This window comes from Lipotes vexillifer, unplaced genomic scaffold (assembly GCF_000442215.2).
Source record: "Lipotes vexillifer unplaced genomic scaffold, Lipotes_vexillifer_v1.1 scaffold214, whole genome shotgun sequence".
Taxonomy (NCBI): domain Eukaryota; kingdom Metazoa; phylum Chordata; class Mammalia; order Artiodactyla; family Lipotidae; genus Lipotes; species Lipotes vexillifer.
Window position 1 is genome coordinate 1652648 of NW_006788863.1, and position 14924 is coordinate 1667571.

At 40.0% G+C, this 14924-nt stretch overlaps 1 protein-coding gene across 4 annotated transcripts in view; it reads left to right on the forward strand.

Moving 5' to 3' along the window:
- Positions 1–14924, forward strand: part of GRIA2 (glutamate ionotropic receptor AMPA type subunit 2) — a 173307-nt gene that overhangs the window by 111051 nt on the left and 47332 nt on the right. For all 4 annotated transcript variants that reach the window (XM_007461877.1, XM_007461875.1, XM_007461876.1 and 1 more), the window contains exon 7: positions 14700–14867. In XM_007461877.1, the coding sequence (XP_007461939.1) occupies positions 14700–14867 (168 nt within the window). The remainder of the gene's footprint in view (positions 1–14699; positions 14868–14924) is intronic.

A 14924-nucleotide genomic window follows, 5' to 3' on the forward strand; every position in this document is an offset into this window, starting at 1 on the left:
CCTCCCCTCCCCACTCCCCTTCCCCTCTCCCTCCCTCTCCCCATCCACCCTCATCTCTATCCAACTGCGGGTGAGTAGCCTGTTCTCTGGGACACCTTAGGAAGAAGATAAAAGTCTCAATTTGTTTTCATAATTAACAAAATAAATATAATGATTTATGTAATCAAAGAAACTTTGAACGCTAAATGTCACGCACTGCTCTGTAATAAGCGCTATCCAGACTCATCTTCTATTCTCTGTGTGTCTGGACACCTTGAGGTCTTCACTGGTTTATTCAGTGTACTTTATTGTGTATATACATACATGCATATATTTACCTCCAAATATGACATATTTCTGCTGTTGATAGGAAGGGGTTTCTTTTTCTTCTGTTCGTCACCTGATTGAGAGCAGAGATAAGAGTAAAACCTGAGGGAGGAAGAGTGAGTGAGATGAGATCATGTTCACTTTTTGAGACTAGGTTTATGAAAAATAAAAGCTGCAGAATATTGTCAAATGTATAGTGATCTGTTTATCTGTGTTATCTGTGTATTATAATGCAGGTTGTGCAAGAACCAGTCCGGGGCAGTGTTATTTCAGTTGCTCTCATAGTTACGTTCATACATCCTGGAGAAGTTTTGTTGATGTTGTTGTTTCTGCACAAATTGAAAAAACAGATATGTTTGGCTTTAAATTTGCATCTGGCTGTGAGACTGGTGCTAGATAAGAATTAGAAACTTTTAAGTTTTCTACTTTGGGGTGTGTAAATGGATCCTATTAATTCAATGTCAAATTTAGGAAAGCATCCCATAGGATGTTAAAGCATAGCCCAGAGCTAATTTTTTCTCTAAAGTAGGTGACCTTGACTGAGATTCAGCACATATACATTTATAAAGGGCTTGAGGGCCTGTGGGCGTGCCACCATTTAACGGGGCTGCTTAGAAGGGAGGGGACCCCATCAGTGTCTGTCTACTTCTGTTCCGCAGGGGTCTGACTGAGGCCCACATCTGCTGGGATTGCAGGCTTCCCTGCATCCCCAGATGTGCTGCCAGTGAAGTCCTCTGATGGAGCGTGCATGTGGCATTCACCCTCAGATGGGACTGATGTTCCTTTGAACACTCTGCTAGTCATCGTGTAGCCTCCCACTGCTACTGGCTGTGAGAAGGATGAAAGCAAAAGGAGATGATCTTGTCTCACAGAAGTCATATCATTATTAAAGTTCACGTGCTATGCCTGAAAGCGCAAGCGGATTTAGGGGATAAGAGATCTTTGGTAATGCATTCTGCTAACATTTTTGCTAAGACCTAGCACCAGAGTTCACTCTGTTGGTGACCTTTCTTTGCTCCCTTCTGGCTGTAACATTTCCCTCCAGAGTGGCTCCCTTTTGGTTTCTTCTGACAAGTTTCAGAAAGATCGTGATGGCCCTTCCTTGTGGGGCGCCGCAAAGAGCATAGGCTTAAAAGTTTAAAAACACAGCCTCGCTAGTAGGTCTGTGTCTTTATTCCCTTCTTGCCCCCAGGTTCTTCAGAAGTTTTTTTTTTTATTCCATATATGTGTGTTAGCATATGGTATGTCACATAGCACAGGGAGATCAGCTCAGTGCTTTGTGACCACCTAGAGGAGTGGGATAGCGAGGGAGACGCAAGAGGGAGGGGATATGGGGATATATGTATACTATAGCTGATTCACTTTGTTATACAGCAGAAACTAACCCACCATTGTAAGGCAATTATACTCCAATAAAGACGTTAAAAACAAAACAAAACAAAACAAAACACAGCCTCTTCCATGTTCTGTGTATCCCTTGAGGTAATACAAGGACCCTGCCCCCAGGCTGCACTGTTGTTTCCTGACCACCCCTTCCTTGTCTCTGCATCCCCTCCCTTCCTTGATTAGTGGCTGTTTGAACCTGCCAGTTGGAACTCAGAGAAGATCCCGGAGGCCAGATTAAAGGAGCTGCAGGCCCTGCACACACCCTGGTCCTTATCAACAACCCCACTCTAGAACCATTGCTATAGAATTCCTCACCAAATCCTCCCGGGTTGGGACACACAGTTTTTCAGGGCACGAGCCTGCGCAAACAGCAAAGCAATAAAGCTGTTCTTTTCTACTTCAAGCTCCACCCCCCAAAAAGCAGGCTCTCAATCACTTTTTGACCCTCGACCCCAAAACTGAACAACATTTACGAAGACTTACTTAGCACAGCTTTGGAAACAGAGGTGCCAGTAGGAGATATATCTTATATGGTCTTTGAAGCTTGTTAAAAAGTACTGAAAATCCATGTGGAGGATATGCCTTTGGGTGGGAGTTCATCCTAACACGGAGGCATATTGCTCATGTACTAGACAGCCGGGAACTCAATATATTTTTAAAGAACGACTCTTGCCTTTGATAATCCAAAGTCTTATGGAGGATACAAACATGCCAGTAAGCAAATATACTAGAGTGTGATACATGTAAACTGTGGCAGCTCCTACACATGATTAGGACAGTACGGTAGGAAGGCTTTCCAGAGGTAGGACGCCTGAGAAGGGCTTTGCCCGTGATCCATGCAACAGCATAACAGGTCCAGGGAAATCGGGAGGAGTGAGTTGTCAACAGGTGTAAAGAGTAATTCCAAGACAGGACTTTCATGGTTGTTTCTCTCATGATTGTTTCACGGGCAGAAGAAAGGAAGAAAAACTAGATAGGGAATGATATACCATTTCCTAATACAAACAAGCATATATCATCTGTCCAAGTGAAAATATCTCGAATGCGGTTATCTCTTTATACATTGTCTTTTGGGTCATTGACTGTATCAGGTATGTTGCTAGATAATTTATTTATTTATTTATTTACATCTTTATTGGAGTATAATTGCTTTACAATGGTTAGTTTCTGCTTTATAACAAAGTGAATCAGTTATACATATACATATGTTCCCATATCTCTTCCCCCTTGTGTCTCCCTCCCTCCCACCCTCCCTATCCCACCCCTGTTGCTAGATAATTTAAATTGTAAACTTATGCTATAGGCATGAAAGCCCGTAAAAATATAATTCATTACATCAAATCCTCTGTGTGGTTAGGCATTGGAGATTATATAATTTATATCAAGTTGTGGGACTATTAAATTAATAATTATTTAAAACTTCTAGTCTTCCTTGAAAGTTAATACACCTTCCACAGCTTCCTAATTAAAACCAATCTTATTCAATAAATACAAGTAAAACCTTATGTGTTTCAATATTTAACATATTTTAATAACCACCGAATATAAATTGCAAATGTTAAATTTCTTCATTCTTACATCCTGTACCAAAAATAACTCTAGAGATTTAAAATCTGACTCTCTTTCACTAATGTGCTAATTTGGGGCAGTATTCACTTATTCATTCATCAATTCATCATACATTTCACTGAGTTTTTACTCTGCAAGCGGTCACTGTTCTAGGTGTCAGAGAAAAGACTAAGTTCCAGTCTTCAAGGGGTTGATCGTCTTCAGGCTAGAAACCAGCAGTCACCTTGTATTAACTTTGGTGGAGGTTGTCTTACTGACGCGTTAATATCAACGCATTCTCAACTTCTGATTTCCACCTCTGCTCCCTCTTCATCCCCTGAAACACTATTCCTACAACAACCCTTCCCTCTCAGTTGATGGCAACCCCATCTTTTCAGCTGTTCCCCCAGCCAAGGACTTGCAAGTGTCCCTGAGCCCTCTCTTACCCGGTGGCCCACATCCAGTCTGTCAGGAAACACTAGGCCTCTTCTGCACCCACCCTAAATCCAGCCCCCACGGCCCTGCTGCTGGGTTACTGCAATGGTCTCCTAGACAGGGTTCCCTGCCTCCTTACTGACCCCTCTCTCCCCCATGCTTTTGGTCCTTTTAAAATGTAAATTACATTACGTCCCTGCTGCTCTCCAGCCCCCCAGCCCTGCGGCCATCCATACCACAGCAGTGCAAGCCAGACTCACCCCACTGGCCACGAAGCCCTACATGCTCCGCCTTCCTCTTTCGGGCCCTCCCCTCACTCCCTCTGCTTCAGCTACGGTGGCCTTTCTGCCAGTTCTTTTTAAAATTTTTATTGGACTATAGCTGATGTACAGTGTTGTGTTAGTGTCAGGTGCACAGCAAAGTGACTCAGTTATACAGATACATAGATCCACTCTTTTTTAGGTTCTTTTCCCATATAGGTCATTACAGAGTATTGAGTAGAGTTCCCTGTGCTCTACAGCAGGTTCTTACTAGTGATCTATTTTATATATAGTAGTGTGTATATATCAATCCCGATCTCCCACTTTATCCGCCCCCCATCACTGCCTGGTAACCATAAGTTTGTTTTCTACATCTGCGAATATATTTCTGTTTTATAAATAAGTTCATTTGTACCCTTTTTATAGATTCCACATATAGGTGATATGATACGGTATTTGTCTTTCTCTGTCTGGCTTCCTTCACTTAGTGTGATCATCTCTAGGTCCATCCGTGTTGCTGCAAGTGGCATTATTTCATTCTTTTTTATGGCTGAGTAATATTCCATTGTATATATGTACCACATCTTTATCCAGTCATCTGTTGCTGGGCACTTAGGTGGTTTCCATGTCTTCGCTGTTGTAAATAGAGCTGCTATGGACATTAGGGTGCACGTACCATTCTGCTGTTTTTTAAGCACAGGAGACACGTTCCCACTTTGCACTGGCTCTGTCCTTTTCTGGACTCTTCTGCCCTTAGCATCTTCAAGGCTAAGCCTCCTGCCCTCTGTAGCTCTTTGTTCAGTTTCCATCTCCTTAAGGACCCCAGAAGCAGGTTCTCTATTTAAACTTGCAATCTCCCACCCATTAGGGTGTGTTCCATCCCCCTTCCCTGCTCCAGCTTTTTCATATATTTCCCTTTAATAGCTCCTAGTCTACTGTATTTGTAATGAATGTATTCATTACCTTGTTAATTGCCTCCTCCATCTTGAAAGTAAGTGACATGTGGGCAGGGATTTTTTGTCGGTGTTTGTTTGTTTACTAATTTTGTTTGCTCCCAGGCTCCTAGAATAAGGCCTGGCACAGAGCAGCTATTGAGTAAAGGCTTTTTGAATGAACAGATAGAGGAAAGCAAAAGTTCTGTGGTAGCACCCTTAAGAGGCTCCTAACCCCAGTTCTCGGCGTAAGAAAAGGCTTCCTTCTTTGAGGAAATCATATGGAATTTAAAACCTGAAGGAGAGGTAGGTATTAGGAGAAAGAAGGGACAGTAACTTCCCATAGAGAAAATGAGAAATTAGTCTGGTGTGCAAGGAAAATATAAATATTTCTGTAAGGCTGGAGGCTGAACAGAGGTGTTTGGGGGGAATTCTGAGAAATAATACTTATAAATATGCAGGCTCCAGATCTTGAGTGCCTTTTTGACCTACTAAGGAATGTTTAGTCTCATTCTGAGAGCAGCAGGGACCCCCCTAAAGGAGAGCCATCACCACGGTTTTGAAACAGGAAGATTATGGGCTGCCCTGGCGACAAGAGAACTTGGTGGCAGGAGAGCTTTTAGGGTGATGCAGGAACAATGCAGACAACGGCTGTCAGTTGTCTGAATGGTGGTTGTGGTCTGAGGGTGGGGGGGAATAAATGGATTTGTTGCCAGTTCTCTCCATTTCTTTAGAAATAATAATCGCCAAAATCACAACCGTGCATTTATAATGTATTAATATAAATTCAGCTGAGAGGTATTTGTGGATGGAAAACAAGACTCAGAAAAGCAGTCTCCTTCCTTCCTTCTGTCTTCTTGGTCCCTCGTCTGATGCCAGGATTTGCACAGAAGGCACAGAACAGAGATTTGCTGAAAGGAAGAGGAATAAAGTGAAAACTAGGGCAACACTTTGAAAATATCGTCACAGAGAAAGAAGAAAATAAGTGATTATCATTGCTATAGGATGGGGTTTAAATTCCTGCCCTTAGCATCTGTTGTGTTCTTTTACTCAGCCATGGCAGAAAAGTCGTGTTATTTTATGGGATGAAATAGAAAATTCTGTAGTAATCAGACCTGAACGATTGCGGCGCCTGGGTTTAAATGGGACAATTAAAGGGAGCATTTTACCTTCCTCAAGAAGATGTTGACAAAGAGGCAGATGATTTGCCACTATCTCCAAACTAATTTACACACATTTCTATTTTGAGGTGGATTTTCAGGGTTTTTGGGGTCTCAACAACCCTCAAGATGTAACCATTCATTCTACCTTGTCAAGTGGACAGTTTGAACCTAGTTTGACTTGTGTCTGCCGGGCCTGCCAGTGTCAAGGAATTCAACCCTAACACAGGACTGACATTGTGTGCCACTTAAATAATGGCTTTCCTGCAAGAATCCCGTTTTACTCAGGAAAAGACTTAAAGCAGCAATTCGAACTTTCTTAATTGCTATCCTAAGAGACTTATTAGACCTGTCTGGAAATAGCATAATCTTTCTGAGTTCGGTAATTAGTGCTGTGCATTAAATAGTGCCCTGGTGGCTTCGTAGAATTAATTCTGCTTCTCGAATGTTTTAACTGACCAAACCCACTGCTGGCACCCTGTAGTCCCCTACAACGAACATTAAAGTATTTTGACATGCAACAAAAAAGAGGCTTGACAAGTTTAGTCCATTATGTTTTGTTGTTTAAAAAGTGTGTTTATGGGCTTCCCTGGTGGCACAGTGGTTGAGAGTCCGCCTGCCGATGCAGGGGACACGGGTTCTTGCCCCGGTCCGGGAAGATCCTACATGCCACGGAGCAGCTGGGCCCGTGAGCTGTGGCCGCTGAGCCTGTGCGTCCGGAGCCCGTGCTTCGCAACGGGAGATGCTACAGCAGTGAGAGGCCCGCGTACCGCAGAAAAAAAAGTGTGTTTATGACTGAAATAAACCCATAAATTGAAAATTTGATATTGATAACATTACATATTTCATAAAAATTACTTGAAAAATAATTTATTAAGCTATTGCAATACACCTTACACCATGAAAAATAAAAATACATTACCACTGCTTGAATTATAATGCAGGATATCTGGTTTCATCTCAGGTCCACATTTTTTTTGTCTGCAAAGGGAATAAATGTCCACGATCTCTGAGATTTCTCCCAAATCTCTAATACCATGATCATGTGACGTGCAAATTTAGGCATGCGAAAGCATATGCTAACATTTCTAAGTTTTGCCAAATTTATGACCCTCAAGAGGCTCCTCTGTCTCTTAAAGATTGTAGTGGCTTTCAGAAGGTCACCTCTGCTGAAATCAAATCTTAAATTACCCTGGAAAATGTTGGTTTTGTTGTTCATAGACTACAAAAAAATAAGGAACTTTCACCTTTTAGAAGCTGCCTAAGAGGTGGGGAGCATCAGGGGGGAGGAACTTATGCAACGAACGAAGTAAAATATCTGCCTCTAAGAAAAGCCTTTTCTTAGGGTGGATCAAAACCAAACACTGTGTTGATTCGAGTATCTTTTTTCTATCTTGATGAATCTGATTCGTTTTAGCTGAAAATTTGAATCCCTAAGTGAATCTAGAGTTTCGGAATGTAAAAGTCTTGGTCCTTAAGCAAGATTTTCAGTCAGGGTTAATAGCTAATCTGGCTAATTCAGGCAAAGATATGTTGTTGTTAATATATTCTTTTTATATTCAAGAGTCTTCCTCCCCAGTGTATTAAAAATTATTTTCATTATTCATAGAGAATGATAAAAAAGGATGTTAATGGTGGTTTCCTGCCAGTGGAGCTGTCTTTTCCCCCTTGAAAATGTGATATGGCTTGTATGCTTACTAAAGATGTTGAGTTTTGCTTTTGTTTTTGTTTTTGTTTTGCGGTACGCGGGCCTCTCACCGTTGTGGCCTCTCCCGCTGCGGAGCACAGGCTCCGGACGTGCAGGCTCAGCGGCCATGGCTCACGGGCCCAGCCGCTCCACGGCACGTGGGATCTTCCTGGACCAGGGCACGAACCCGTGTCCCCTACATCGGCAGGCGGACTCTCAACCACTGCGCCACCAGGGAAGCCCAGATGTTGAGTTTTTACTAGCTTTCTAATTAAGACTTTATTTTTGTAGAGCAGGTTTAGGTTCACAGCAAAACTGGGTGGAAAGTACAGACGTTTCCTGTATATCCTCTTCTCGTACACTTGCACAGCCGCCTCCTATATCAACTCCACTCACAGAGTGATACATGTGTTAGAATTGGTGAGCCTTCATAGACACGTCATAATTACCCAGGGTCTACAGTTTACATTACTGTTCACTCTTGTTGTTGTACATTCTACGGGTTTGAACAAATGGACAGTAACGTGCTTTCGTTATTATAGTTTCAGACAGAGCATCTCCACTGTTCTAAAGGTGGCTTCACCGATTCGTCCTTCCCTCCCGCCAGCCCCTGGCAACCACTGTCTCCGTAGTTTTTACTGTCTTCATAGTTTTGCCTTTTCCAGGTCCTATCGTTGGAATTATATAGTCTGTAGCCTTTTCTGGTGGGCTTCTTTCACTTAGTCATCTGCGTTTAAAGTCCCTCCTTGTCTGCGTAGCTTGGTAGCTTGCTCTTTTGTAGTGATGATCTTATTGCATTGTCTGCATGTACCCCAAATTATTTATCCACTCATTTACTGAAGAATATCTTGGCTGCTTCCAAGTTTTGGCAATTGCGAATGAAGCTGCTATGAACACCCATGTGGTGGTTTTTGAGTGGACATATGCTTTCAGCTCCTTTGGGTAAACACCAAGGAGTGTGATTGCTGATCATATGGTAAGAGTCTGTTTAGTTTTGTAAGAAACAACCTGTCTCCCAAAGTAGCCATATACCATTTCGTGTTTCCACCGACAATGAGTGAGAGTTCCTGTTCCTCTAGTGATGTTTAGTCTTACTGAAGATCTTGCAGTTTTATGCAATGAAGCTCCAAAGTCGCATGTCCAAAAGGCTTAGAGGAAATTAACGATGACCTTATCACAGACAGGTCTTTTCCAGAGGTTAGACTTCAGTTGAATTTGAAATGAAGAGAAGTGAATAATTTTAAGTTTATAATGTATTTCATAATAATGTTTTTCTTTTCTTTGGCTTTAGTTGATTCTAGGTCATTGCCAAGAAGTTTAAAAAAAAAGGCTTTCTAAAATTTTCTTATAAGCTTAGTTATTTTTCCTAGAGCTCATCATTTTTGACTATGTTGATAATTTTGTAATGGAGAAACTGAGAATTGTTATATTGTGTAAGATTCTCTAGGGAGATATCATTCTGTTGATAATAATTTTAACTAAATAATTGATGCTATTTTTTAAATGGTTATGGAAAATTTATCAGTCTATAAAACTTATAGCCCAAAGTATGTTACACAAAGCCTATTGTTATGGAAAGTAATTGATGTTAAGGAAAATTTTCAAATGGTAATTAGTTTGGGCAATGCTGACCAAACAAAGTTAAACTGGAATTGTTACTGCAGTATTTCTCAGGGCCTTTAATATGCCACCATGAGAACCATTTTCTGAACTTATTGGATTGAGACTCTTGTAGATCAGGATGGCAGTTTTCAAAACGTTGTAAAAACAAGCTAGTTTTGAACAAGTTAGATTTGTAATAAAAGGAAAAAAGAAGGCAAACGTGCTGGTTAATAACTTGCATTTTTAGCATATTTTTCAACTCATCTGGCTTCTCGTTTCCTGTAACTTTATTCATTTGATGTGGAATTGGCCAAATAAGGGGACCAACAGTTCCAGTGTGCCTGGGACTCCAGACTTTCTGATCCAAAACTGGGACAGGCTCAGGCAAACCAGGAAGGTCAGTCACCCTCATTACTTCAAATTCTTCCACCTTTGTCACATATTTTTGTGACCCTGAGAAAAAACATAACTTGTAACTTGCAGTCTTCACCTATAAAATTGGAATAAAAATATTTGTTGCATAGAGGTTTTTGTTTCTTTTTTTTTAAAGGACTTACTAGGAAACTATCCAACTCAGGTTTGGCTCGTAGAGAACTAGGTCAATGTGAATTCTTCCTTTCTCCCTCACCTTCCTTTCCAACACTACTGTGACATAGAGCAGACATTGTTCTCCTTATTTTATCGATAAGAAACTTTGGACACTGATGCTTTAGTTAACTTGCTCAAGGCAACAGAGCTGTAAATGGTAAAATCAGGACTTGAGGCAGCCCTGATAGAAATCAGAAGGTGCTGTATTCCATGCTTTCTAAACTATACTCGGTTCAATTTCAAGTGTCAACGAATATTTGGGAAGTGGCCATTCATAGGAAATTTTGTAACACTTTCATAATGCTAAAGCCTAGTACTGCCTTTTTGAATGGCATTTCTTTTTCTATCTTCACACCGTGCAGTTAACATATGTTTCAGAACAAGTGCTATCATTATGAAGATCCATAAAATTTTATATTATAGCCCATTTATCCTCTTTGAATATTCATTAAATTTGAAATGTATATAGAACTCCTTATCATCTCCTTTTTTTTTTTTTTTTTTGGCTGTAAGACTACCCTTTCAGGTTTCAGTGATTATAGTAATGCATTATTGAATAATATCTGATCACTATTGGGCATAACAAACATGTTTAAAATGCATATTTTATTTTATTTTTGAAAAATGTCTCAATAAAGATACATTTGAAATGGAATAAAAAGCACATTTGGAAAATGGACCATAAAAACGTTTTCCCAGATTTCTTCTTCACGTGTGGATAGGAGTGATTGTGATATAGCATCACAGAACATAATGGTCCCCAGTAAGATATAAATTTCCAGCTCAGCTGAGGGATTTCACAGAACATAAACATCAGGGTGGAGGTGATGCATTTGTTTTCAAAGAAGGAGATCTTACATCGCCATCACGTTCCCTTCAAATGAATTTACATCTAGTTTAGTGAATGGTAGAATAAAACTGAAATATTTAACTGTCCAATCAAAAACGTGATATATTTGTTGAGAAAAATAAATGAGCCACATATGCAGAACATAAACAAGAAGGAGGTACGGATACAGAAGCTGTTGATTTTCTCTCAGCCCCGAATTGTGTCTATGATTGTGACTTTTAGTTTACAGTGACAATAGGCTTGAGACCTGATTAGATTTGAACATTTGAAAAAGGTTGGAAGGATTTTTCTTCTTAGTGAGCTCATGCCCTGAGTCATAATGATAACACACTGCGTGGACTTAAATACTTTTAGTTCGTTCAGCCTCATCTTATTTTTTAATGTAGTTCACCAACATGTATAGACCTCTGAAACATTTAGCAGATGGCTTTATAGATTTCTCCTAGTAATGTGGGCAGGGTAACTGAAGGAAGAGTCTGCCTTTTAACTATGATCATTACTCTCAAATACAAACTGCAGTACAGGTTTCTGTTTAGCAGTGGATGGATTGCTGTATAAGAAAACAAACTAATTGTTTTTTTTTCCTCTAGGAGAATAGAGACAGTCATATAAGTGAGGCAGGAAAAAGCTGATGTGATTTCTCCATTTCTCCAAGAAGTCTTTTCCTAAGTAGATATGACTTAAAACAATGCTTTTGATATAATACAGTTTTTTTTTAAAGGGTACATGGTTATTGTAGAATACTTGGAAAAGAAATATCATGTATGTTTCCTCCCTGTTATTCTAATCATTTTGTTTATTTTTCTTTCCTTCTTTTGTTGAAGGGATATAACCATTGTTTATTACTCTCACTTTTTGTTGAAAAAACTTTAGTTGTAATACTGTTTTTCACTTATTTTATAGCTAACATTATTTGTATTGTTACAAGTTGTTATTAGTAGAACTTTTTAATGGCTACATAATACTTCCACAACGAAGAAAGCATAGTGTATTTTTTTTTAAGAATTCTTTTTGACGTGGACCATTTTTAAAGTCTTTACTGAATTTGTTACAATATTGCTTTTGTTTAATGGTTTGGTTTTTTTGGCTGCAAATCATGTGGGATATTAGCTCCTCGACCAGGGATCGAACCCACACCCCCTGCACTGGAAGGAGAAGTCTTAACCACTGAACTGTCAGGGAAGTCGCAGAAAGCATGGTTTTTAAACATTCCTTTACACTCAGAAATCTAGGTTCCTTCTAATTTTTGCATATTACAAGTGACACTGAAATGAATAGCTTGTGTGAAAATTCTCTGTATTTGAGAATATTTTCTCAGGATAAGTTCCCAGTAATTGAAAATTACATTTTCAATCCAAGAATATAAGTTGCCTAAATGGATATATAACAGTATATTTTGCTAATATCTTGCATGTACAGTTTGAAGGAAGAGGTTGCAGATTTTGGAAAAAATAGTGATGGGTTTTATTTAGATCCATCTAGTAGAGGTATTTCCAGGAAACTTAACTGCGGTCATCCAGGAGATAATCTAGATTTGTCAAGAAGGACTCACGAATAGGCCTGCAGTGACGTTGCTTAAGAAAATTTAGCAGTAAATGTGAATATCTTATCACGGTTAACAGCATCAATCACAGTTCTGCGGGCTCAAAATCATTTTCTTTTTCTTCTTTCTTCTTACCAAATTTCCCATCAAATTTGACTCATTCATGGGATAAAATGAAACTGAGTCAACTAAACTATTTCATGCGAAGACTAAGTGATAACTTCACATTTTACCATTTTTAGCATTAAAAACTCAGAACAATTTCCGGATGTGAGGAGAGGATAATTCATACCACATAAATTACTTTCTCATTTGCTTTATTGTACCATCTCTCATATTAAAAATAAACAACACAGGCATCTATCCACCACTGGACCGACTTATAGCACTCTGATGGTATTTTGCAATTATCTGTTTATGTATCTTTTCACTGAACTGGGAGGCAATGTGAGTCCCATAAAGATAGAATCAGTATCAAGATCTCTGGCCTTCCTTCCCTCCCTCCTTCCTTCCTTCCTTCCTTCCCTGTTTGTTCCTTCCTATTAATTCTCTTCGGTGTTCCCAGCTGTGCCCTGGGCTCTGAGAATTCAGTGGTGACATAAGTTTTCTGCTTCCCTAGAGTAACTGTTCTAGTGGGGGGAGAGCTGAAGTAGACAAAGTATGCATGAAGAAGATACTCAGCTGCTGGCAGAGACTATGAAGGGGATGAACAAGGTGCCATGCAGGAGAGTGACCGGGTGGGCTGGGCAGGAAGGACACTGCTGAGGAAGTCATGTTTGAGTGAATGGATGCAATTTAAAGCCATGGACTGAATGAGATCACTTCGAGAGAGCAAGGAGGGCGATGTGAAATGGAAAATTTAGAAAATCTGTCTTAACAAACGTTCTTGTGAAGGAAATTGGAAGGAGATATGGACCTAAAAAGCAGTTATTATATCTATCGATATCTGTCTATCTAATCTGTCTATTATCTATCTATCATCATCATCCACCTATCTATCAAATCTACCTACCTACCTATTGTTTTCTTCTTTTACTTGTGGTAGGAGATACTGGAGCAGTAGAATTGCTAATAGAGGTGATCCAAGAGAGAAAAAAGGCTGATGCGGGATATTGAGAGTATGAGTGCAGAAAAAAATGTCCTCGGGGCATGAGGGGTGGAGTCAGTGTGAGGCTGTAGTGGCTGTCCTGAAGAAAGGGAGTGGCCACCTCACGCGATGCCAGCTCAGGAGGGAGACCGAGGGAAGGTGGAGCTTGGTAGTTTTCGGTGGAAAGGTCAGCTGGTTCTGTCTGTTGGCTTCTATTTTCTTGGCGACCGGGAAGGCAGGGGAGTCAGCAGGAGAGAAAGAGAAATGTATAGAAGTGTATAGAGAAGATAAAAAGAAGGTATAGAATAGTCACTTTTGAGAGTGGAAGAACCAAGTTACTGAAGAAAGAGGAGGATTATTTGGAAACGTTGAGGTCCTGTTTTGGATCTGTGGTCAAAAATTTTAGTGTCACAAAATGAGTATGATATGGCATTTTCCCCCCAGCTTCACTGTACTCCTGTTACCTAAAGACTGAAAAATACTGAATAACAGAAATTTCCTCAGCAGTAATTAAAGCTTTTATGTTACAATGTGATTTATCATTATTGACAGCAGCATCAAACATAGATAAATGGCAGTATATACACATGCCATAATAATACTTATCCAGCCCCTGACCATGCCTAGTACACATGTATTGATAGTAGTTTTTTTCTGCTAGGCCCCAGGCTCCTAAAATAGTCCTGCTGCCCCACTGGGATCTGAATACCATAAGCTTGTGACCAGTATTATCATAGATTATTGAAGCCTGAGGGGACCTAGAAATCATGAAGTTTGGTTGTTCTTCTAACTGAGTATCGTAATCACCTAGGAGAGTTTAAAAACAAACACTCAAAAGCAGATCTATATGAACATCACTAGGGTGGAATTAGAGATTAAGGATCCCCAAAATGATCAGAATTCTTTCCATATTGCCAGGTGAATCTCTCATTAGACAGTAGAGAAATATTGATTTGTTAATTTCATAATTTCCCATATCACCAGGTCAGGCCATAAAGTGATGCTCTAATGAGAAACTAGTTAGAAAAACAAAAACAAAAGTGAAAACATCCACACAATTATCATGAAAAGTCTCACCTGAAATAGATGAGATGTTAATATAATTGAAAATGTTTAGAATCTAAGAGACAGTCCATAGTTCCAATATTCCATACTACTCCTCTTACAGTCTTAGATTTCTAGAGATAGAAATTGTGCCTAAATTCTTGGACCCTGATATGGTATGTATGGTGGGCAACTGGAATCTTGATTGCCAGTGGACAGTGAGCCTCTGAATTTTCTCCCATTCTTATGAAATGTGTGTGGTACTTTTCAGTATACTTCTGCTCTGACCTATGACGCCGTTCAAGTGATGACCGAAGCTTTTCGAAACCTACGGAAGCAGAGAATTGAAATCTCCCGAAGGGGGAATGCAGGAGACTGTCTGGCAAACCCTGCTGTGCCCTGGGGACAAGGGGTAGAAATAGAAAGGGCCCTCAAACAGGTCAGTCACTGAAAATAATTGTAATGTGACTTAACGATGGCCACTATTTTTTCCTGC